General features: G+C 48.6%; 1 protein-coding gene across 1 annotated transcript in view; it reads right to left on the minus strand.

Annotated features, from left to right (window-relative positions):
- Positions 1–6,477: 6,477 nt before the first annotated feature.
- LOC119431282 (uncharacterized) overlaps positions 6,478–26,098 on the minus strand; it is a 35,577-nt gene continuing 15,956 nt past the window's right edge. The window contains exons 2-4 of the mRNA XM_049657902.1: positions 11,991–12,259; positions 10,712–10,754; positions 6,478–8,429 (exon numbers count right to left, since the gene is read on the minus strand). Coding sequence (XP_049513859.1) covers positions 6,687–8,429; positions 10,712–10,754; positions 11,991–12,259 — 2,055 coding nt within the window. The 3' untranslated portion in view covers positions 6,478–6,686. The remainder of the gene's footprint in view (positions 8,430–10,711; positions 10,755–11,990; positions 12,260–26,098) is intronic.

Consider the following 26,098-nt stretch of genomic DNA (forward strand, 5'->3'; position numbering starts at 1 on the left):
CGTCAAACATCATAAACAGACACAAAAAATTGTACATTGTGACTCTACATAGAGCATGCAATGACACTTCGCATTGTTTGTTTTAAATTGTACTTGTGCCAGCAAGCGTTTACTAACATTCTTTAGTGTACAAATTAATAACGAAAGTACAGCTACCTAGGCAGTACTTTTGCATCATAAATGCCGTGTATGTATAACACTCTCGGATGAATGTTCAGCACTTTTAACATAGAACACGATTCATTCGATTCAGTTCAGTTCTTTATGCATGACATCAAAGACAGAGTGCGTCAGCTCCTTCGTTACGCTCTGATAATCAACAAATTTTGCATCGACAATGTTGGTCCGAAACGATCCACACTCAAGCAGATTGCATAAAAATGCGATAATGAAACGGCATTCACTAAGATCGAAGCTTTACTGATCTGCGTGTAGGCCTTAGAACTAAAGCTGCAGCGTTTTCTTTCTTTATCAGTAACGTCTTGCACTGCCTTCTTAGCCAAACACAGTGACCAAGCACCTCAGTACTAACACTTCTTCACCTGCCCGACCACATTTTGATATATACGGACCTATCCAAAGCGAGTGACATCGTTATTGCTAATTATCGTGAAAGATGAACACTTCTTCAGGGCCGGTTCGTACACACTTGTGCGAAGAAACAGCGACCAACATGAGCGCTGAAACAACCCGTGTATGTTCGCTACTCGTGTTCGGTTCGAAATCGCTGTTTCTTCGCCCAACGTCTTTAGCAATGTCGTGCAGCCCTCTTTTCTTCTTCAACCTTATCCTGGAAGCAAATAATGACTTTCATATGTTCCTCGCAACTTGCTATGGAATAGGCACCACTGTTCGTTTTAAACCTTTGCGTTGTTGAAAATTACATGGAGTGCAACAAATCCACTCGTGCAGTACTCTTCATTGAATAATTGTAGTGCTGTTTAGTCTGGTTGAAGAAGAGCACGTCTGTCCATCTTCACTGAGATTCTGTAACGTTCTGACTGCGATCGTTACTGTGGGAAAGGAAAGGTTTCTCGTAATAAGCAATGTACGATTCCTGTTTTTGTAGGCTTTTTTTTTTCATTTGATGACGCAATTGCACGTGACTCTGCTTCGCAGCCCACGCAAGTGAACCTCGCGCTTCTGTCTCGATATGACGTCACGCCTTCTCGTTACGTGTCGCTTCGGCTATACCACAGCGTGGTGATTCGGGAGCATGCCATGGCAAGAGACCTTAAGAATGCACATGGGCTTTAAAACTACGCAGAGCTCAATAAATTGCAGTTGCGCACTTAAGATATTCACCGTCATAAAGCTGTTACGCTGTCACGTATTTCACTTGTCACGTGCTATTCTTCGTACACCAACAGACTACCTTGAAAACCTTGCGCTAAATACGATAGAGTTTCATATTATGGTCACTAGAGGGAATTCCGGCGCTGCAATCACTCAGTCACTCCGGGAATTGTGGGTAGTGAATGGATTCCTCTACGATTTGGCACGTATTTGTTTATATAGCACCCTGCAACTTCTTTTATTCTTTTTGTGGTGCTGAATGCTTGTGCTGAATGCTAGCTTCACAACGTGTCTCAAAGGAGTCCTTCTGGAATTTAAGAGGTTTTACATTCTCATTTAGTCTACTTCGTTGTGTGATTTGCCCCACTTAAATCAACCACGACGCTTTTGACTATGTGTCGTTAACCTGGATGATGTCTGGCAAGTAGCACTTGCCTTAAATGAATATTTTTTAAACGTTCCAAACGATTATTCTTACTTGTAGCGCTCAGCGCTCTGATAACCGCCGAGATTAGATGCGTGAGGATAAATAAGACAAATTTATTGCACGCGTTGGATGCGATATCAAAATTAGCCTCAAGGACCTGAGTGTAACTTTTTTCACAAAGGTTGTTCGAAGCCAGATTGAAGATGTATGGGCAAGTTCATTCGCTGTCCATCATTCCCATATTGACCGAACGACTGTTTTCATTGCACACGCTGGACAAAAGCGCCAGATTTACCCCTAGTGTTCGCAATATGAAATTCTATGCTAAAGACAGGGCCTCCGAAACCAGACGACGCACACGGTGTACCATGCACGCCGCCTGATCCCGCGGGCTATTATAAAAACGAATTTACCGCAGTTTTGGCAAAAATAAGAGACAAATATCATACATTTTGAGGCAACCTTTTTGATCTTTGCTTCACAGCACATCCCGAGCCTTGACATTATTTGTTCCATTATCCGAGCCTTAATTCTTCTCCGCCACGCATTGCTCGTGGCCCGCGCACCATTCAGCGTGTCACAGTTACTACGCATGCGCAACCTGGCGCGACACGACTCGCCCCTGAGCACCCGATTGTTCGAAGCAATCAAACGTACACTCCCTACAGTGCAAAAAAAATGAATAACCGTCTCGATATACACCCCAAATACTTCGCACACTCCGGACACTGCAGTTCTAAGAAGGAACAGATTCGCAGGATCTGGTTTGTGGACAACCGAGGTTTGTGCTTACTTGAAAAGCACCTATTTGTATACCCACAACTGCTTGTATAGCCTGTCGGGTTATCTTGCTCAACAAACGGATATCCCAACCCAAGAACCACGCCGTCTGGTGTGCCAAGAGTAAGGCACGTAACACCTGGTGGCTACGAACACCTACACGGAACATGGATGAGAGACAAAAGGAACAGATTCTCGTCGTCAACAGCGCCCGACTTGTTTACACAACAGTGAGAAAGAACGCACACAAGCCGGCACGACTAGTAAAAAATTCAACAGCGACGTATCCAAACAGCAATGCGGTAGCAGAATGTAGCGGGTCACTGTAGAGGCAGCAGTGTGATTCGAGTCAAAAAGAAAAAAAAAGAGCGAACATGCAACCGTCAGCAATCGACAAAACATGAGCCAACACGTGAAGTGAGGTTTCTTGACGCGCGAGTAGAGTTTATGACGTCCATTGTACTAAAGGAACGCTATATACTGAGACAGAGAGAGATAGAAGCAGTCTTGTGGGGGCTCGGAACGAGGGTAGATGATCAAGCAGGCACTCGCTCCGTTTGGTACAGTCTTCGCCAGAAGTTTGCAGCCCCCTTTGCTCACGCCAGCTGGACACACGGCGAGGCGTGTTGCAAATAGCTCGCCTTTCTGGGACCTTCAGAAGAACAGGCGTGTGCACAGGGGGCGCATGTACTTTTTGATAATGACTGTTGTCGCATTGATGTAGGTTAGTGCGGCGAGTAGTATTATTCAAGCACCGAGTTTGGGACGCTTCTCGACACCTCAATGCACGTGATTGTGAGAGTGGTCACTGAACGCCACATATATGCAAGTGGTCAAGACAGCCTCAGTCCAGCAGGCATTGCTAGGCGGTCAGAACCGTGACCACATGTTCAGGTATGGACACAGTGAATGTTTTTCATAACGATCATCAGGTTTTCTAGATTTTTTTTTTGCTGTGTGTTTGTGTTTCCCAGTAGAACTGTTAGGGTGAACTTCAAGCCCATATCGGGGCTCAGTACCAGAAGTCCAGAATTCCGTGGGAACACCAGGAACACCACAGAAGACGTGATTATTATTACTAGCTGGGGCTTGGCTGTCTTAAAGCTCCTGTGTCGATTTCCACTCGCATGAGAGAGCCACGCAAACCGATGCCTTTTTGTACTGTGAACGGAACACGAACAACTTCTGGCAACTCGTAGCCAAGAATCGTGCGATGTTACATCGGCAGCCCTCCGGAAGGCACTGCTCTGAGGTACTTTTCAACGATTCGGGTTAACAGCATGCGTGACGTTTCACGTCACGCTGCAGCCCTGATGTGTCAAGAGTTTCTGCTTCGATTTTGAAAGCATTCGGCAGTGATGTAACGTAGATTGCGGCGCAGACCATTAGAAGCATCTGCAACAAGCTCACTTTCTGTGAGGCACGCACTCATGTAGCCCACACGATACGGTCAGGTTTGTCATAAAACTTGATTTAGCACTCTATAGACTGCCTATAGACCTCTCGCAGACCACTTTGCCTGCCGATGCGGCTGTCCTTTTTGGTGTATAAAGTATATTAGCTGTCTATAGAGAACAGTCGTTCACGAGTCAAGTTCCTTTCGAGTTGTAACGTCCACAGACGTCTGAGCAGGTTGTCTGCTGTAAGTCCTAGAAAATTGTCCACAGGAACTGCAAGGACATAAGTCCATAGGCTGTCTATAGACAATCAATAGCCTTCACAAAAACACGTCTGCGCCCTTTCTATAAACTGCCCAAATAGTTTTTTTTTTTTTTTGTGATGGATGATTCACATCCGATGCCAGAATAATTTTTCTTGTGAGAGAAACCTGCAGTTGCACGAAGTCCAGCTGGCATGCACAGCTGTAATCACTATATTTCAGTGAAGATAGCCGCACTCAGCTTTCTCACCTCCATTGCAAACGAATTCGGATAGTCTATAGATTATCTTTAAACTTCAAATTGACTGTCTGGCTTTCTCAGTGTGCTTGACCTTTGTACCTTACAAACGCAGACATTCTAAAGACAAAAAAAACATTATATCCAGTTCACTTGTTCCGATTGCGGTCCATACACTTCCAGACTGGTAGTCTTTAGGGATCCCACGAACAGCTATTCAACGAAAAGTGGGAAGTCATAACCCTAAAGGCAGTCTGTATACATCCATGGCTTCACTGCAAAACATTCGTAGACTTTCTGTAGAGTGTCGAAATAATATTTATGCGAAAGAAGGCCCAACGATTTAGCGGCGATTGTACGGCACAGCGCACGCAATGTAACGTGGCTTAGGATTGGTGCCCAATGCTCTAAACTTAAACTTCTTCTGCACCTTCTATACACATGAAACTATGATTAATACAAAGCCTTTGTTAGAGTTGAGAAGCACTGTAAGAGTGATAAGAACCATGCCGAACGGTTCATTTGCGTATTCGCTTTCGATACCTTCTTCATAGGACGCTTTAGAGCACGTGGCTAGAGAGGCCGTCTTTGTGTTCTTACTCTTGAGAATGCCGAGGATGCGTGCTCACGATTACTGACCTGCCAGTCGTGGTGCTTCATATCGCGTTTATTTGCAGCGAGGCCAGCACTAAGGTAACACGTGAGTCGGCACGCACAACAACGAGAGCACTGCGCATGTGCGGACTTGCTGCTTATTTTTCGTAAATAGGAGGTTGGATCACATCGTTTCCAAAGCGCCGCATTAGCCAGCCTTACATGTGCAGCTGCAAACTTTTCTAGCAAAGAGCAAAAGACCACGTGTGGCATAGTCGGAAGGTACTTGTACACGCAGTGCTGCATTTTCTTTTCAGGAGCTGAGACTTCGGGAAGTTTACGGTCGACAAGACAACCTGATGTGTTCACGCGAACTTGTTTTTTTTTCTCTCCCTTTCTCCTAACGCAGAGCTAACAGGTCGATGCGTTTAATCATCGCGTGCACCGAGTCGAACACAACGCATACATAAAGAGGAAGTGAAGTGCAGGCAATTAACATCAGCCCTCGTAATGGGGCTGTTTCAAACAGACGGTGGTCCCTATATAGAAGACTAGCGGAATGCTTATGTTCCACCTCGGTAATTCCGTGCACCGTTATATGCAAGCTGAACTTGTGACTGAATCGACCAGCAGCGTTCGAAGGCCCAGTCACATTTACAAAGCGTTTCGCCACAGCCTGCGCCGTCAAAATTCTTATTGCATCTCCTAACCGCGTCCTTTCCAATTTGTGTATAGAGCGAATAGGTCACATGGTCAAAGCAGCAATAAAATTTTGGGATATAGCCCGATGAACAAGACGTAACACGGGTGTGAAGATAGACTCTGAAGAGTTCGTCTTTAACTATCTCTCTCTCTCTCTCTCTCTCTCTCTGTTAGTGCCTCCTGCGTCCTTTTGGTGAAGCCTTTTAATCCGGTTGCATGTTAAACATGGTCTGTTAGTTTTATGTTAACCACGCTTCTTATTTCTAAGCTGGAGGTAAGTTTGGCAACCTCCGTTTCCTGCTCACTTCGTTAGGCGATGCAGAGAAAGCGCAATCATTTCAAAGGAAACGGCAAGAATTTCAGCAGGGCTCCGTTGCTCAACTGTACTGAGCATTCACTGTCCTTTCACCAATATTTACATTAGCACACGACCCCCTTATCACCTATTTTTCTCATATTTCGTCCTTCCTGCCTTTTTTTTTCCTTCCATATTTCAAACGATATATCCTTGAATGCCGCAGTTACGATATCTAGTTGGTTGCTTGGATTGCGAAACTTATCTAACCAGCACATTTTAACTAGCTAGTAGACGCAAACGATTGCTGGACACAGACATTGGGCGTTGGCGATGCCAATATCCGTCCAATGTGTCCAATTCAATTGTGTCGGTACATGTTTCATCACACGGTAGTTATCCTGAGGCGACTGCAATATATTGCATACAGTACGTGAGAGACAGAGAAAGAGAGAGAATGAAGCGATAAGGGAAATCAGGAAACTTAGCCAAGCTTAGTCCCATTGGCTACCTTACACTGGGAAAGGACGACTGCGAAGACATCCAGAATTCTTCAGCATTGCCCACCTTCAACTTCCAGTAACAGCAGAGCCCGGAATTAGCGAGGCGAAAGTGTGTACTGATACTCTAAGCAACAACCGCGACTCAGAGCATGTAGTCGGTGGCGGCGGAGGAGGAGGCGGCAGCGGCGCCGTCACGATGCGTCATCTGCGCCGGTCTGCGGCCGTGGTGCACGGCGGCCTCCTGCTTGGACGGTGACGACCTGTGCGACGACTGGGTCAAGCCGGCGCCGGCGCCTCCGCCCTTTCTCCGGCTTCGGGCGCAAGCGTGGCAGCTGCTGTGGTGGTGCTTCAGCGTGGCGTCCGAGTCCGTGGACGTGGTCGTGTCCGCCCTGGTGCGGGCGGCGATCTGCTGAGCGCGCTCCTTTCGCAGCTGGCGACGCGTCTTCTTCGCCCTCTGAGCCGCGCCGACGGTCGTTCCGGCAGGCGTTGTCGTCCCCGGGAAATATCTCGTACTCCTTGGTGACGAACTCGAGGTCCAAGTCGAGGATGCCTCCTCCCCGAGCGCCCCTGTCACCGTAGCACTCGGCCTCGAAGACCGGTTGAAGCCTGCTGCTGGACTTGGCGCTTTGCCTCTGGGGGCTGTAGAAGGAACATAGCTGAGCGGGATCGTGGACCTGGTAGGCGGACGGGTCCTGCTGCTGGAGGATGCTGTCGAACCACCGCCGAGGCTTGTCCTCGCTGACCGACGGTCTTGACTGCCGGGACGCACCTCCACAGGGCGACGCGAGGGATGGACTCCCTCCAGTTTCGTGCTGGAACCTCACGGGAGACGCCGCCGGCGAGCGGTCGCTATAAGTCACGACCGGTATCGGACTGGAACTGGTGCTGTGAAGCGCCAGCGGACTCTCCGGGATGCTCTGGGTCGGGAAACAGGAGGTGATGTGTTCCTGGCGCCTGTACAGGTCGCTGATCTGGCCCGCCGTCCGAGACGTCGCCATCGGAATGACGGCCGGTGTCACTGCGTGTGGTACCGGGTTCGAGCTGCATCGGGGTCGAAAGCCCGCGCTGTGTCTGACGGGAGAACAGCTGGGCGACCGCGAGCTGCTCCGAGCCGCCGCAGACGCTGGAGACTGCGGCGATTCGTTAATGGTGCACGAGAACCGGTAAGTTCGAACGGGACTCAGCACGGCGGGCAGAGGTGCGGCGGCCTGCAGTTTCCGGCGCACAGGACTCGCCGACGAACACCTCTTGTGCTCCGGGGACAGGACACGACCCGTCGGTCCGCTCGGCGTGTTGTTGTTGTTCAGGGTCATGCTCTGAGAGCGCACGTGGGGCGACGACGTCACCCCGGTCAGGGGCGACGGGCTCCTGGCCACGGACTCGTAGATGTGCTGCTGGATCACGGGTGACTCCGGGGCTCCACCCAGGCAAGACGGCGGCGGAGTCCGGCTGCAGAGGGCTTCGACGGAAGACGTCGGGCTCGGGCTCGCCTCACGGCGGTCTTCGGAGTTGGAGGAGAGCGTGGAAGGGTCGTACGAGGTGTCGCTGCTGTCGTGCCGCTGCATCCAGTCCAGGACGCGGCGGCGCCTGGACCACGAACCCAGCAGGTCCTGGTCGCGGCGCCTCTTCTGGCGGATGATGCTTTCGCACTCCCAGCGCACGATCTCGAGCTCGACACGCAGAAGTGCCATCTCGTGCGCCAGGCCGTCGTCCAGGACAGCATCCGGACCGCCTCCGAGAGTCGCGGCGGTTGCACCTCCGGGCGCATGCGCTGCCGCGGCGCTCGCCCGGTAGATGCCGTTGCAGACGTTACCCCCGCAAAGACGGTGAGGCGGTGGTGGCGGCGCCTGGGGAGCGGCGACGGCTCCAGCGAAGCTTTCTTCGCTAGTCTCGGCTGTGATAGTGCGGCCGAGACCGGAGTCCGTGTCCGACACCTGCAAACCATGAGACGTCAACCAAACAGTCAGTGTCCCTGAACGCCCTGTGAATGACATCGGTATTCTATACCATGCAGCGAAAGACTCCTTATGTTGCCTATGAACGAAAGAAATTTCGTGAACGCCATAAGTGATTCGATCAATGGGGACACCGAGCTACAGTGGCTCTCACCGAGCTGTTCCACGGCGCTATAGGAACGACCAGCACTCGACCTTCCCACGTGGCCTTCGTCACAGCGATAGCTCAACCGGTCCCAATTTTGCCTAGCTTCGATGATATGGCGAGAACTTGCATGTCCTGCCTCATTTGACCAGTAGGCAACAGAAAAAAAAACTTTACTTGTCGAGTTCAAGAAGCCCAGGCGAGCATTGGGCGTTGCACATTGATTCACGTACAGAGTTCTGCCTCGACGTGTGCGCACAGTTTGATTAGTTTTGCAGCGGTGTTGTTACTTCACACGACTGAAAAGAGCTCTTTCCATTTTGTCCGCTCCAAAAACGTACCCTCCGAACGTGCACCGAATATCGACGGAAATGTAGCGCGAGATCGGTTACGATCAGGTACGACCTGCCCGATTCCACCATCTTGCTTTGGTCCCATCACCAACTTCTTGCAGTGCAGGGAATTCAGGGGCTCGTATCAACAAATCAGAAGCGAGCGCCAGCTGCGTCGGCGGAAACGTGTATGAATGTGTTTCACGCGCTATCAGAGATGGGAGGAGCAGTGACTCACTCGCTCATTGCGCGATATACTATAGTCAGTGACAAAATTTGCTTTTCTTTTTTTTTCCTGTGCCACAGCAACGTCAGAAAGAGCTCTGGCTGCCAGTACAGTTATTAGACGTCTCGGTGCTCGTACTTTCACCGGAGACGAAGTGTGTATAATTAAGGAGCACGTACTATGTGCCGTGATAGTCGCCCATTTCCACTCCTAATTTACTCCGCCGCAGAAGAGGAATGTAGAGTGACGAAACTAACTTAATGGAACCGACTATTAAGTAAAGCAAATTAGACCGTTGTCTCACGCGCACTCATTAACGCATGTGTCAATATGCGGTGAACTGTCCTAGCGGTTTTTTTTTTTCGTTTTTTTTTTTCGCGGTGGATTTAAGAAAAAGCTTTAGCTCGGGTCCAACTTCGATCCCGCCTATACAAATACATGTAAAATGATGAAATGCTTCTCTGAGATAACTCCTAGACCGGTTTGAATGAAATGCGTCGTATTTAAGAGAACACGTTACATTCTAATGACTGTAGGAAGCGAACTTTTGATTTACAGCCAGAATTATTTCGCAAAAATTCACGAAAATTCGTAAGCCTGAAAAAAAAACATAAAAGCACGAAGTTTACAAATTCTCAGCTCTGCACCAAAAAGAAATATTACATTCGTTCATTCATTCATTCGTTAAAGAGTCCAAAACATACAAAGTTGGTATAATAATTTACAGTTTACGTGGATTCGTTACAATGTTTACAAGGCTATCGCAAAAGTTGTTTTCGCAAGTTAGTAATATACTTCACAGGTGCGTACAATAAATCAGTTTGGTCCGCCGTTTTAGATGTAATATTAGGAGCAGTTTACAGAATTTTGATATTGGTTTCTTTATTACTGAGTTACAGAATTGTAAAAGTGATAGTTTCGTTTTTAAAATATGGCGATATTCAAGAATTGTTATGAAGAAATGGACTACCTAAATTGAAATTTCGCTTCCTCCAGTCACTAGAATTTTACTTTTGTCTTTTTTTAATCGCAACAAACCTCGTCAAATTCTGTGCAGTGGTTGCCAAGAAAAACTATTTCTCCGTTCTCATGTATTTAGATGAGAGACCCCTCGCTAAATCTTCCTTTTAAGGCAATTTACGGAAGATTTATGGCCGCGTCCACACAATCGGGAGGATTGGTCGGAATTCGGGAGTCTCCCGGACAAAGCGGGAGGGTTGGCAGCTATGTTTAAATCTTCACGTGATGAAGCTTTCTTCCCGGTTGGCTTACACGACCGATAACTTTCGCTCTTCCACACGGAGTTGGTGACAGATATACTAAGGAGCGAGGCTCTTCAATCAAAACTGCACGGAGAGGCTTGCCTGGCCGCCCGCCTAACGTGCTACACCCAATTAGTACCACCTGCGCAAGTAGTTACGCATCTTTCATTACGTCGATACGGTTATCAAGTAGTCATATTTAATTTCGCGGCTCCTTGTTGGGTTCTACAAATGCAACAGACATCATTTTCTACACCCTCGTGGCGTTGAATAAGCGAGGCTTTCATCGGGCTCACCTGGCACGGAGGAAACGACTTCCTGTTGTCTGTGCTCGTCGTACTGCAAAGAAGGGAGAAAAAGATATTCAGCGGTGATTTAACAGATTTCGCGGTTAGTGTGAGAGAAAGGCGTCGGCATCTCGTCGCACCTCTCTGAGGCCCCGGATGCATGGTTTTAAACCGCGTTCACCACATTGCAAAGCGTTGTTCGGGAGCTCACTGGGCGCACGTCCCGCCTTTTCGAGGAGAGCAGTGCAGCTGACGGTATTCCGGAGCAGATCAGCGTCAGTTGCACTATATGTACCACGTGACCGGCTCCGCACACTTCCCCACGGAAGCCGACTTCCGCTTCCGGTTCCACTACCGGTTCCGCTTCCACTCCCGGTTCCGCTTCCGGTTCCGGAAGCCAGCTTCCGGCTTCCGGAGAACGCTTTGTTTTATGAAAAAAAATTCCGAAAGTTGTGTCCGTAGCGCGGAATCAAACCAGGGACCCCTCGCTTCCGAACGCGCGGCGCTAACCACTACGCCACGAAGCGCACATAGACACATGCACCACGATGGCAATAAATACCCAACATTAACGAAAGGCCGCGTTTCTAGCGCGTTTCTAACGCGTTTGTGGTAGCGCGTCACGGCTCGTGTAAGAAGCTGGTGTAAGACGCTGTGGCCTCTCCGCCTTACCTTCAACGTGTTTCGAACGCGCTGCCCAAGGCGGTGGCAAGTCAAGTTCAAGTCGAGGAGCGTTTATGAATACGGGGGGTATACTCTCTCAGCAGTCATGTGATGGCGTCGGCAAACGCGGTGCACGTTCCGGCATGTGTAAATGGCTGCGTAAGACGCTGTGGCCACTCCCCCTTACTAGAGAGTACTGCACGTTTCTAACGCGTTTGTGCTAGCGTCCCCTTAAGCGGGAGATCCGATGATTCCCTCCGGAGCTTCGCCCACTCATCATCATTCACCCCGTGGATATGCTGTGATTTTTTCCACTTTGCCATTCCTTATACTAACGCATTAAAAAAGAAATGGCAAGAGTACGCTTTAGTCACGAACGACGCGAAGTCATTTCACCAGCTCTGGAAGTGCGAACTACTGTGACGTCATCCAGAGAGTCGGCGCTCATCGCCTCGTCCTGCTGAAGCAACAACGCACTTCGCTACAGTTCTTTACCGTTTCGTTCTGGAAATTGGCGATGCAGGCTGGCTGAAACGCCATGCCTACAGCTCCCCCAGACACTAGCGCCAGTGTTTCCCCTAGTGAGTTTTGTAGGACTTAGAGTGACGTGGATGGTGTGTCTCACCTGTGCAATCGTGCCAGGTGCCTCTCGATGCCGCTGGGTGGGAAGGAGAGCCTGTGCACGGACCCCGGTTGGCTGCTGGGACCCGGCGCCTGGCTCGTGGGCTGCTCCAGCTGGGGGCGCTCCGGGAACGGGTGGTGGCCCCTGGGCTGGAAGTCGCCCCCGAGCTGAGGGCCCTGTCCACGCTGCTGCTGCTGCTGCTGGTGGCGGTGATTGTACGCGACACCGTGGCTGGGACGGAAGCTCAGGGTTGACTCGCGCGAACTGCGTTCCTGCGGGATTGCCGAGGGAGAGATAGAGGAATGTGAATGGGAATTCAATCGATTTACCGATTCACTCGGTCAATAATGAATCGATCGACTGAGTGATCGATTGCTGATTGATTGTAACTTATCCACTGACTAGTTTTTGGACTGGTTTCTTTCATCGACGGTCTGATTGATTCATAAAATCATTCGTTCATCGACCGACTCACTCAGTGTGGAGTATCGCATCTGTATGCCTGGCTTTGATTGGTTCAAACTGAGCCACTCGTTTACTCTATGATTCATTGACTTATAATCAGTTCATGATTAAATTTAATGGCTGATCTATTACTGATTATCTATTTATTAATGTATCCATTCGTTGGTTAATTAACTGGCTGGCCTGGTTGATTGGTTATTTGATTCATGCATTCATTCGCTGGCTAATTCACTGACCGACCGACCGACCGACCGACCGACTGACTGACAGTATGCAATTTCCTTTTTGTATGTTTGAACTTGCATCTGAAAGAGTCTTTGATCTAGAAACGTTATTGCGTTTACCAGTGAGATCATAAAGCTCTGAGCATGACTTTGCCGAGGGACTTGGGACCTCTGTCAGGCTTTCTTCGCTTTCATTCGCAAGCTCCATTTGATTTATCAAGGGATCAATAAATTTCAAAATTTAACCTAAAATTTAACAACCCCGTAGCAACGCAGAAGCTTTCGAGATCGACACGCCGTAGTGGTGAGCTACGGGTTCACTTTGGTCTCCTGGTGTTGTTTGTCGTGCACGTGTGTCATAGCCCTCGACTACTTCGCTTTCGGTCGGAACACAGCAGTTACGGCCCAGGAATCGTACCCACGACCTCGTATTCAGCGGCAGAATGCCATGATGTTGTGTAATTTTATTGAAAATATTTATACATGTTATCTACAGGCAACCAGTGGAATTTCCAACACCGGTTACACGGGTTAAAGAACGGTCAGCGAAAAAAGATGAGCAACGCACACGTGTCAATGTGGTATTACGTTTCTTATCGAGGGATGTTTGCAGCCTTATCTAACGATTGTGAGCAGCCCGCGTTTCTATGGGACGCAATTGGAACAATGGAAATTGACTTATGAACATCCATCTATATACATACATATATACCTTCTCTGACAAATTGACGTTTATAAAAAAGCAGTGCAGTCTAGCTGGAGTTTTTAAGTAGCTTAGAGGCTGTCTAACTACATTTTATAAGGAACGTAACTGCCTGTAGTGGGGCAACAGACTAAATGATCTTAACCACCACACACATGGCCTCCAAGATCTGGCATCATGCGTCGCCTGATTTCGGAGGCCATGTCTGCGGTAGTTTAGATTATTTGGCCAGATCTCGGGGGCAATGCTGCACGGCTCTCGGTTCTGGTGTGCATGGAGGAAGGACATAACGTAGAGATAGCATTACGTCATGCAGCAAGCCTTGGCAAGCGAACTCTCTCTGAAGCTATTCCCTTCGCCTTTTCTCTCGCAGTATCAGCCTAACACGTGACCTCTGAGGCTCCGCGTATTGGCCGACAATCTTTGGTTCACGGTAGTTTTTAATCAATGCGCACTGACTGCTGAGTGGCAACACTAAAATCTACCGCACGCTTCTGACGTGATGATCACGTAATGGACCGATACGTTTGGCTTCGATCGTGTTGCGTAATGCTCTCTATATATATAATGCGTTCGCTCCTCCGTGCTCGTGTGCGGCCCCCGGCAGCCACTTGCTTCTTCGCTTTCCTGCCGAGAGAAAGCCGGGGGCGCGCGGTACGCTGCCACGTCGCGTCGATATAAATGACACGGCCACTCGGAAACATTTCGACGTCGTTTGTATGCACCGCCAGTATGCCGAGAAACAAATTGCTCGCGCGGATGGCCACGGACAGATAGACCGAGGCAGCCAAGCTGCTCGCTTACACATCTATAGGCCTGCAGATCTCTCACGAGTCCCAGAGGAAGCCACTCTTTCTCACACTATACCAAAGATCCGCAGTGGAGGTCTCAGCGATATCTATAGACAGCGACGTGACCAGAAACGTAATGTCCACTTGGCGTGCTCGCGGTCTCTTCCCTCGATGTATATCAATTTTATAAGCCTGTTTTCTTTATTTATTTCTTTCCTGCTTGCCGAGTCGATCGCTTCCGTTTCCTTATATATCGCGCACTCGCGATCGAATCTTCACTGTATATAAATGTGCACGGGGGTAAGAAATATTGAGCGCTTGAACGGGCAGAAAGCGGCCGTGAATGAATGAATGTTCGAGGTATCGGTCTTTCGTTTTCACCACTCGTAGCTAATTCCGAACTGAACCAGTCTATAGTAGGCTGCACTTTCTGACGTCAGTGGCTATTCCATTCCAGAGTCTGACGTCTAAGTACTTCGATTAGCGCGCGCTAAAGAAGGAAACTAAGTGCGCCTGCGTTTAGAACAATTACAGAAGGCAGTTAAATGATCCGTATATGTTGAATCGTATCTGTGGAATACTGCATTCGTGTTGGAAGGGTTCGGAAGTATGCTTGAACAAGGTTGGGGGGAGGGCGTGGATTGTCTAATGAAGGGCGGACGGGACATTTGCTGAGAGCAAGCGGGCGCAGAGCAGCCGATCCATTTATTCATTTATTGACTGACCGACCGACCGATGGATCGATCGACTGATAGATTTCATCTGGCTTGGCTTAAAGGTCAAGAGCTACGCGGGTTCTATTGGAAGTCACTGTATTGGAGGGCTCCGGTTTAATGGAGGGCTCTGCTAACAATGGGTGTGTAGCTCCTAAACGTGCATTTCAATCACCAAGTACACGAGCATGTCTGCATTCGGCTCCTATTCCAATGAGTTCACCCTGGACGGGAGTCGAGCAGCTACATTATGCTCAGCACTGTGGAGAAAAGAAAAAAAAAAGAAATTCGAGGACACATAAGCACTTCTTATGAGTTGTGAATGCGAAAGCATTACTGTCCAATTGAACGTCTCTGAGCGGTCTTTTGAATGATGCGCTGGCGAGTAACGTTTTCTCGTTTTTTCTAGCTGCGGGGTATATTTTATCCAAGTTTTGCGATTAAATTGGTGCGGGTTACTTTTTTCTTGTACAGCTTCTACGTTAGCAAGTTGGCTATATACCGGAATTATTTGGACGATATTGCTCGGAAATTCAAGGACGCCGCATGCCACCTGCGCGACGAGAGAACGAGGGAGTAGCAGCGGCCACAAGGCCTGCAGGAGCGCGCAGCAGCTAAGCCCAGTGGGGGTGAAAAAAAGAGGGAGAGATACGGAATGCGCACCGGCTTTCGAGAGCGAACGGCGCCACCCGCACCTCGCCTAGCCTCGCCGACGACAACCCGTCATGCTCCGCGGGGTAGCGCCGCCGTAACTGCTCCGTCGAGGCGCACTGGTGACGTGGCGTCGCGGCAATGCCCTCTCCTCTAACGCAACACCTGGCGCGCTATCGCCCAGCAGGTGTTCCAATTCGCCCGTTCTGCTGCGCCGAGGCGCACTCGTGGCGTGGCGTCGAGGCAAATGGGAATTTAGGTGCCGTTACGTTGCTACTGCCGGCTTTTTCGCTCGATGGGCCATTCGATGCTTTCGCATCAATAACTTGAGTGGAAGAATGACGTCATCACGTACTCAGTTATTGCGAGGCAGCCTCCTCTGATGCCGTTCTCTCCCGGCTTTCTTTTTTTTTTTTTTGGGTAATCATGGGAATCGTGCGCATCGCGCAGTGAATCATGGGAACGTGGCTTGGTTCGTGGTAGGTTTGAGTTCTCGCTTGCCGCCGAAGTTGCCGCCGCTTTTTCCACCACGTGCCGCTCGCTTTCTACTCGCCGCCATTAGAACGCCTTTAGATTTTAGCATCCATACCAGGAAACACCACTAGAGCCTTCGGTGTGTCCGCACGATTAGCCTTGCGTTACAACTTCCGAGCGGCGCAGCAGACAAGCGGGCGACGAGCCCATCCGCGCCGGCACACTGAGAGGAAACTAAAGACCACCGCCTGCCATGACGTGATTGGGTGTTTTACCCATGATTTCTCGTTTAATTCTTCGTGACAAGATTGACACGCTCCTAGCTTCCTTTTTCTCTTCCTGCTCAACACCATGTGGAACCCCGTTGCCACCACGGCTGGTGGCGCGTCCTCCAAAACACACGTCTCTCGACTTGCCTGCTGCTGTGGACGCTAGAATGTGCAGTTCGTGGCACAAGAAAATGTGCGCCGCGCGCGTCTAACAGCGTGAGTGAGGCGCAATCAATGTGCCCGCGACGATATATGGAGCCGTGTTAGGGCCCGTCACGCAGAACATGTAGAGTGTCTTTCGCGAACGCCCTCTCGCGCAGCTTGCTGCAGCTCGTGCGGCAACCAGCGCCGAGCTAATCTCGTGCCACCCGTAATGAACACTACATCTCACACGGGACAAAAGTACATGTCATTAAGGACGAGGGAGCGAAAAAAGTGGAAGAGAGAAACATCCGGTCGTTCGCACCCCCAGGCCCACACTGGTTCTCTTGCCAAGAGGAAAACAGCGAACGCGCGGGACACGCCGTGGGGAAAAGAATTAAGAGAAATGATGCCGAGAACGAAGATAAACTAACTGCTCCGTAAAGGGGAGAAAAGGGAAGGAGAACGAGGGGGAAATGAGAGAACAGAGGAAACGTATAAAAGGGCTAACACAGCGGGGAGGAAACAGGAGCCAGAAAGATAGCGGTGCTTTTTGAAAGGATCGATGAGAAAGGCGTGGGTCGCTAAAGTCTCTTTGTTTGCGCTGTCTCTGTTCCCGATTCCTTTTTTTCCCCGACGACTACGGACCCTCTCAACTGAGTTTCACTCCAGGACGAGGCCGTTTCCTCACTGTCCTTCTTTCCCCCTATCCTCCATCACTCCTCAAACACGTCTTTCCTCTTTTCCAGCCAATGCTCACTCTTTCCTAAAGCGTTTCCTCCTATTGCACCCCTTCTTTTTTCTACTGTAATATACCTTTTCCCGCCTTTCCCGTCATATTCTAGGCAAGCTTCGCTTCCCTGTGTTCCATAGTTTCCATATTTCCTAATTTCCTCCTCCCATTTCTACTTTTTCTCTTCCTGACTGCCCCTTCCCTCATTTCCTGCCGGTGTTCTCTCCCTAATCACCATCTCTCGTTCGTTCCGTTCCTCCTGTTTTCGCACACTCATCCCTTAGCTTCCAGTTACCACTTCCAAAACCACATTCCCAATTCCTTCCCTTTTTCTCGTCGCTTCCGCCTACCACTTCCCTATCTTATTTATTTTCTATGGCAACCCTGTGCGCCGGATCCGGGGCGCGCGACCATGGCGCTCATCCCCCTCCCCCCAAAAAAACCGTTTCGTTCTCCCCAAAACTCGTTTCTCCTTCCTCTCATCCCATCGTTCCGGGCTCTCCCTTTCTACCCAACGACCCCGCCTGCTCGAGGCCATATAGAGAGAGGGCGGAGACACCGAGAAAGCGCACCCAATTGCTGCGTCCTGAAATTAATCACCACCGCCAGCCCGTGCCTCGCGCGCTTCTTTGAGCGATGACCATGTCGCCGGCGTCCCGTTCGCGGGACGACGGCGTGCCTTCTCTCTCCCCCCCCTACCCCCTTTTTTTTCTTTGTTCTATCTCGCACGTCTCTCGAGATGGCTTTTTGAAACTGTGTACTACAAGAGCTCTCCACCAATCCTTCCTCCTCCCTATTTTGTTCTTCTGGTCAGCATGCCCTCACCCCCTTCCCCGTCTTTCTCTCCCTCTTCTTTTGCTGACATCCTCCAGGATGTCCTCGCTTACACTACGTCCATTGTTTTCTCTCCAGTCCAAGAGCTCCCTGCGCTCCCGTTTCATCCCGCGACTCGCTGCAGTTGGCGCGGGGAAATAGGGAAGAGAGCGGCTAGATTCATCGCATTTGTTCCGTTTTTTTTTTCGACTTGTCCCTGGTTGTCCCTGTCTTTTTCTTGCCACTTACATTTCTAGAGACGCCTTCGGTTCTGATTCGTCCCCATTGTTTTCCCGTCTAAGGAGATACGAGATCCCCTCTCGCTGCTTCTCGTGTAAGGGAAGAAGGGAATTAAGGAAGGGTTGCCTCGATTGTGGTGCTGGAGTACTAGGGAAGGAAGTGAGGGAAAGCGTGGGTCGGCCAGCGTCTTGCTGGAATTGTCCGCGTCGCTTCTGCGCCTGAACGCCTCACGGCCCCGTCTCTTTAGTGGTCGTTGCCTTACCACTGATCCGTCTATCGCACGTCGGCGTGTCCCCCCGGAAAACCCACAAGCGAGATCGCGAGAGTGCACGATTGCTTGCACTCACTCGTTGTCCTTCCTTTTTGTCCCCGTTTTCTTGCTCTCTTTTTTTTTTCCTCTTTATTTGTATCTCAAGGAAGAGCTGCACCAACGTCACGCACGCCATGGACGTTCTTATATTTACTTCCCCGTTCGCAATACGAAAGGCATTCGAAGGCATGGCTTTAGACGTAGAGGTCACAGCAAGGAAACGGGATATGGCGGAAACGTCGATCGCAATACACGGTAATAAATCCTGACCCTCCAGAGGTCAGAGGTCGCGGTTATGCGAGGCTTGAAAAAACTCTAGCTGCATATGAGCGCATATATATATACATCTGAGAGCCAAGTCGCTTTCGACTACTCCAAATTTTGGATATTTTCACAGTATGCTGCATTATCACGTTTGAACGCTACTGATAGCAGGGCAGAAAGGGAGGAGATGTATGTTTTAAGTTCAACAGAAAAAAAAAGTTGTGAGAAGGTCGGAGTGTCCAGAAAAGGGCACCGACTATACTTCACGCATATGGAGAAAATAAAGCATGCGGAATAGTGACAAAGAACGGTGCTTCAAAAAGTAAAGACGAAAAAAATGTAAATATCTATTGAGAACGCCTGCTTTTATACCATGCTTTCAGGATTTACGTCAACGTCAACGTTTGCGCATACACCCACGAGCAGCATGAGCTGGGAACACCGAGTTTGTTCTCAAGCAACGATTTCTCGAGACCTGTCGATTCGCACCTGACTTGCGAATATATGTATATCAAGTAGCTTTCTCGGTGGATACATTTGCCCGGTGCGTATCTTTTTTTTTTTATTGTGTTCAGCCTAGGTTCCAGGCCGCAATACGGCCTCTCCAGTGCAAATTTTCGCCCTACCGTCTTGTATGCTATATCGTGCAGGTATACGCATTGTTTACTCGTATGCGCATTTCTGCTTCCGCATGCGGATCGTGTGAGATTTGTCTGTGATATATCTATTTGTGGGTGCCCTCGTTTTTCACCATGCCAGTAGGCTCGTACTGTTCCCTCCGCTTCGGAACAACAGGAATTTTAAACTTGTCAAGAACAAAGAGACAACTTGTCTTCAGCAAAGAGAAATGACAAATAAATTGCCACTGCGCCTTTGATGTGGGGCTCAGCTTGCACGGGCTGTTTTCTCCGCAAACCATCGCCTCAGTTTCAATGCAGCTGATGGTGATCCACGAAAAAAAAAGAAATAAAGAAAACGACGTCCTCCCATGGAGACGGCGGTCTGTTTGAGCCTTTGTACTCGAGAATCAGTAATGCAGGTCAAAGTGTTTGCTGTTGGGGCTATACCTTACTCCACCCAGAACACGCAAAAGGACGCTAGCGAAGGACTGAAAAAGGTTGATAACGTTCTTTTTTTTTAACACGAAAGTGTTTTATGCCGGGGTCCACCAAGACTTCACTGACGTATTTCCGTCACGGAAATACGTCACACGAACATACACGAACATAATACAAAGAAAGAAACCAGAAGAAAAAGTTCCACAAACATGCAAAATTTGGAAATCGAACCCACGACCTCTCGGTCCGCGACGATAGATCGCCGAGCGTTTAACCCATTGCGCCACAAACGCATTTGCAGAGAGCTACACAGACGCGCCTTATATATCTAACACTCCTCCGTGTACCCGCGCTCTTGCTCGGGGCGGTGCCGCCGCCTACGAGCAGAAAAGAGAAGTACTGCATTATGACACTAACGCGCACCGACAGTGAACGCTTCGGTGGTCTCAGCACTACGACGCCTCGATGCCAGCATTCGAAGGGACGCTGGCATCAAGAAGCACTACCAACGCCAGGTGGCGTTCACCGTACTCAGCAGAGCGGAGCGTGGCCTCCGCAATTAGCTCTGAAAATGTTTCTGAAGTTGATCGCGGAGGCTGCAATTACGACGCGCTGTACGCGCTGATTTGACTCGGTGACGATTCAGTTACGTGCTTTGTCTTGCGCGTTGTATTAGTGTGTCAGTTACGTGCTTCGTCTTTCGCGTTGTGCTAGCGTGTGCAGCGTAGTGCAGCTTCCATATGCACGACGGTTGCTCATGGTCATCGACGTTGGTAGTCGTGATGGAGGAGACGTGCCACCAGGCGTCAGCGTGGGTGCATCAACGCCTAAGGGCGCTTTAGCCACAAAACACCAATAGACATTATATATCAATGTGCAATAAACATTACACTACTTCTGTGAAGACACGTTTCACTTTCGTGTTCTATACCGATTCCTATATAAGAGGGATCAACCACATTTTTTCTTTTTTTCGTGTTTCGTGTCATTCCACCTGTTCACATAGCAATCAAGCGTTATAGAAAAACCGCTCACCAGGATTCGCACCTTAAATACCACAGAAATCATGTATCTACCAATTAGTGAATTATCCAATACGTCACAATGCGTCAAGTTTTTTTTCTTTTCTGCTCCGTCTTTTCTCTTCAGTGCCTTCTGCCAGGCGTCAGCACTATGTCAGAAATTTATTTTATTCTATTTACTCGATGCTGCGGACCACAATAGATCCAAGCAGGACCCACTTCCATTCTTGCAATGCAATTCTTGGACATCTAACTTAGTTTCGCACGCGGCACCGCCGTGGCTCCGCCTACCTACCTGTCTACTTCTCTAGGTATCTATCGGTCTTAATATTTATCTATCCACCTGCCTAGCTGTCTTCCTATCTGTCTACTTCTCTGCCTCTCTATTCGTATATCTATTCATCTATCTACCTACCTGTCTACCTATCTATGCGTGTATCTGTCACTTCGCATATGTCTGTTAACCTATCTAGCGAGAGAAGCTAAAGCAGGGAGGTCAACAATATTTTGCCCAGTTCGCTACCCTACAGGTTGAGAGGGGGAGAGAAATACAGAAGACAGCAGTTCAATCACTCGCGCTATACGAAGCAGAGCGTGTCTACAGTCTGAGCACTCAGGTCCGTTGCCTTCTGGTACTTGTTCATTATACCCGAAGGCAGCAGACTTGAGAACAGACGTGTGATCTATCTACATACCTGTCCACCTACCTTTATACTTTCTCTGTATATTTATCCATCTACCTACTTGCCCGTTTATATATCTATATGTATATGTCGGGATTTATGCAAGTGACGGTCGTCTACGAAAGGCGCGCTCGGAATTCGATTTCGCAGCGCGTGAGCTCGCGCAGGTATGCAAGAACAGGATCGATGATTCGCCTCGTTCCAAGTATGGCGGGGCCACTGCGATCCGGGATCACGTAGTCCTCCTCACTCCCTGCCACAGCGAAGGGTCAAAATTACCTGGGAGCCAGTACCTTGCGCGCGCCACGTGAAACTGCCTTCCAGGTGGTCACATGTGCTTCAGCAACGGCGAGAAAGAAAGAAAGAAAGAAAGAAAGAAAGAAAGAAAGAAAGAAAGAAAGAAAGAAAGAAAGAAAGAAAGAAAGAAAGAAAGAAAGAAAGAAAGAAAGAAAGAAAGAAAGAAAGAAAGAAAGAAAGAAAGAAAGAAAGAATCTCGAAAGGCAGAAGCCATTTGCTAAAACGAGCAGACGAGAATCACTCGATCGTGATTGGGAAGGTGGGAAAGGCTCGTAGCCTGCTGTTCGCCCCTCTGTTCGACGGTTCTCTAATTAAACCCGCGGGGTGATCTGGAAAGGTAATCAACGCGGCGCGCTTTGAATGGAGGCTTTGAGAACGTCGATCGGAGATCGTAAAAGCCGGGACAACGCGGCGAACGCGTTTCACTGCACACGAATAGAAGGATTCTTTCACCAGGTGGCAGCGGAGTCGGAACGAGGTTCTTATACGCACAGTAATCCTTAGTTGTATCGAAATCGCTTTTACTCGAATATCCCTTTATTCGAAGCTTCTTGTGATCCCTACCGCAGTGCATGCATTTCAGACCAGACTGTTCGAAGTGCAGTAGTAAGTGACTCCGCTTAGCACGAAACGGGAAATCCCCACGGGACCGCTTTGTGCGTGGCACACACGATGACACTTTGCGTTCCTTAGTAATGCCAACCTGGTCCCGTGCAAAGAGGGCAGCGAATGTCACTCCGCCACGTGGCGACAGCTTATTGGTACTAACAGTGTCACGTGACGACAATCCGACAGACGCGGTAGCTGTTCGCGGGCGTGAACAGAGTTTGACAACTGTCAAGCACGGCTTTGTTGTTAATTACGCATTTGTACGAGCTCCGCGTGCTCTTTTGAGTGCACGTCTCAAGTTTCTACGAGTTCCTTATAGTCACTCCGCTTTTAACGAAATGCTGCTTATATCGAAGACACTCGCCTGTCTCGATGACTTTGCTTTTGCCGAGGTTTACTGTAAATTATTACGACCACTTCGGGGCGCCGCGCCTGCAATTCTGTACGCCATTGTAACACTTAAAGGAACGCCGATGAGGTGTAGTAATTACGCTTATGCAACAGCAGCACAGCCGCTCTGCTACCGCGAAAGCACGCTCGGCACGTGACCAAAGACGCAGAACCGAAACACAAGTGGCGACCCCACCGTAAAGTTCGCGCACCAGCTCGCAATGACTTCATAAATTTTTGAAGTCTGTCCGAGTCTAATTGATTCGTTATAGATAAAAAAAGGAACTGCATGACAAAGCGAATGACGAACAAAAGAGATATTCAAGCACTTTTATAAATGTTTGGTGGCGGAAAAACTACCCAAATAGAATAAAATACCTTGAAATTCGTGATGTCACACTGCACACGTCGGCGCTGTGGTTGCGGCGCGAAATTCGAGAAATGTGAAGTTCGGTCTTAATTTTCTCGGGAACTGCTATTCTTGAGATTTCTAAACAGTTTTGACTTCCCCTGTGGTCGACTTCAATTTCGAAGTCGCATTATTTGTGCTAAATTTAGTAATGAAACGGTGAATCAGCGAATATTTCCTTAGGTATGTACCTGGACATTGTAATTTGTCGTGCAAGCAATGTCTTCGTCTTCAGGTTTTCCGCCTGAACAGGCTGAATTGGGCTATATACTCCGTGTGTTCTCTATTTAATTATTTTTGAGAATTTGTTCGAACAAAAAGACAAATACATATACCTCAAGTATTTCGAGAAGTAGGAGAATCAGAATGAAGGTCGAGAACTTGCTGCAGAGAATAAGACATCATTCATGATAGCAGAGCACGGCAGAACGATGAGTTGCCAAAGTCTTCTTACGTACATTTAATAAAAGAAAAGCACAGAAAGAGTAAGCTCGCTCGATTCGCCTTCCTTGTGCAATAAGACGACATATTTCTTCAAATTCGTGCTTGATTACGCAGCGTTTCCCATGTGGATTGGTCAAGAAGTTTTGCCTAGCTCCTTGTCCATTTCCTGCTGCGATTTCGTAGCCGTGACTACAGAATGTAAAGCAAACGCATAAAAGCGAAGCCGCGCCAATGGTTACGCACAAGGCTACGTTAGAATTCGAAGGATTTATTCTCACAGGCAGGCTGTCGCAGGTCATTACGCCACTACGAAATTTAAAAAAAAAAAACTTACCGCATCCATCCATTCAGCACCCCATTTACCAACAGCTCAATTTTACGATCCGTGGGTCCACCCATCCATCTATTCCACCTATATCAAGCTTACATCTTTCTTTCTCATCGGAAGCTTGTGTTTTCACTCCCATCCCATGACGCCATTTTTTTTTTTCGCAATCCAGCCCTGTACTCCAACTGACTGCAATCTAGCCAGCGCTGCAAGTGGCTATCCGCCGTGTTTCACAATTTCTCGAAAACCGCAACTCCACGCCATCTTTTTTTTTTCTCTTGCCCTTGCTTTTATACTGCCTCTCAGCAACTGCGTGCAGTGTAGTGAAAGTTACGGATCGCATCGTCGAACCAGAAAACAGAACCACAAGAACATCTCCGTTGTCTGCCTCACCCTCAGTGCGAACTCAGTTTAAACGGAAGCTTCGTCACGGAGTGGATAAATAGCTCCCATTGGGTGAGTCCCTTCTTGATTCTTTGAGACAAGCAGCTGGCTCTCTTTACTGATTGGCTGAAACGAATCATATAACCTTCGTTTCACTGCACGCGATTGGTCAGAGACGCAGTGAAATTCTGGGTGGAACGCCCCGAAGGCTACTTTAGCTTTCGCAATTCAACATAGGAAGGCAGCTCACGTTTAAAAGCCACAATCAACCGGTATCATTTCGCAACGCACGCACCGGTTACGTCTGGGCGGCGCACATTGTCTACGGGCAAAGCCCTATAGCTCTCGGAAATCTTGTCTGGCAATTCTGAAAGACTCAGCAGAGTTAGGCAAGCTCGCCGGCAAAGAAAAGCCTGCAACAATTAGAAAGAAAGCCTGAAACAATTATGTTTCTCAAAGTCCGCGCCATCGAGGATTTTCGGGAATTATTGCTCGTTATCTTCTTCTGTGGGAAAGAAATTATGGTCTCAGCTGGTGGTTTTGTTGCCTCTGTAGAATATTCTTTTTTTTAGTGTGTTATGACGAAGCTCACTTTCGCGAACGACGGAATTGTGAAATCGCCAAGGTCGATAACCTCCAGCAGGCGCATCCACGTTTTCGGAGTCTCGCCGGTCCTGTCTCCCTGCGGGAGTCTGTCTTGTGCAATATCACGTGGTTTGCGCAATTGGCACTGCTTCGTTACGCAAACTCCCACTTCCTTTGAGAGTTACACCTCTCCTTCGACTGAATCGTGCAAACTTTGCAACTTTGTTACGAAAACTTAATTTAACATCGGGGGTCCTCGCTATATATGCTCGACATATTCCGGGCCTGCTGACTACGATACACGAATATGCATAGCGTGCGTCTGAATTTCATCCACCGCTTTTCTCTCATATTCCGTTCTCTTTATATTCTAATTTTGTTTCGACTCAGTCTACTGGCGTAATTTACATATCAGGGTCTTTCCCCCGTGAAAATATGGAGTTTGTTCACACCTTTAGATTGCAGAAACACCTTATTCACCGTGCAGTGCTCTTTGATAAACTGCGCTTCTTCTTATTTCTGGCGTTTTAGGTGCCGAAACCAGTTCTGTTTTTGAGGCACGCCGTAGTGGAGGGCTCCGGATTAATTTTGACCACCTGGGGTTCTTTAACGTGCACTACAACGCAAGCACACGGGCGTTTTTGATAAACTGCGCAATCAGACTGCCGATAGAAGTTTTCAGTCTGATCAACCGCTTCGTTCGTTCTGCAAATCATTCTCATTGCGTCTTTTCGGCCGTACACTGCTGCGCGAATTACTCGCTTATCTGTCAGTTTAACGCTGGTGAAGGAGACCTACCGGTAATTCTTCAGATTTCTGTGAAGTCTTCGGTCATCAGCATTTGACCACTACTTCGTTTTTACTTCGCTTGATGAGACCAAATAAATCACGTAAATCACCACCGGAGTCTCCAGTTTCAAAGCGTGGTTTCAAAAAAAAAAGCTTAATTGTGTCCATCTATCTATCTATCTATCTATCTATCTATCTATCTATCTATCTATCTATCTATCTATCTATCTATCTATCTATCTATCTATCTATCTATCTATAATATATCAATCAATTTTTATGTTCTAGAAGGCTAGTCTAAAGCATTCTCAAATTCTGCTAT

This window comes from Dermacentor silvarum, chromosome 10 (genome assembly GCF_013339745.2).
Source record: "Dermacentor silvarum isolate Dsil-2018 chromosome 10, BIME_Dsil_1.4, whole genome shotgun sequence".
NCBI classification, from domain to species: Eukaryota; Metazoa; Arthropoda; class Arachnida; order Ixodida; family Ixodidae; genus Dermacentor; species Dermacentor silvarum.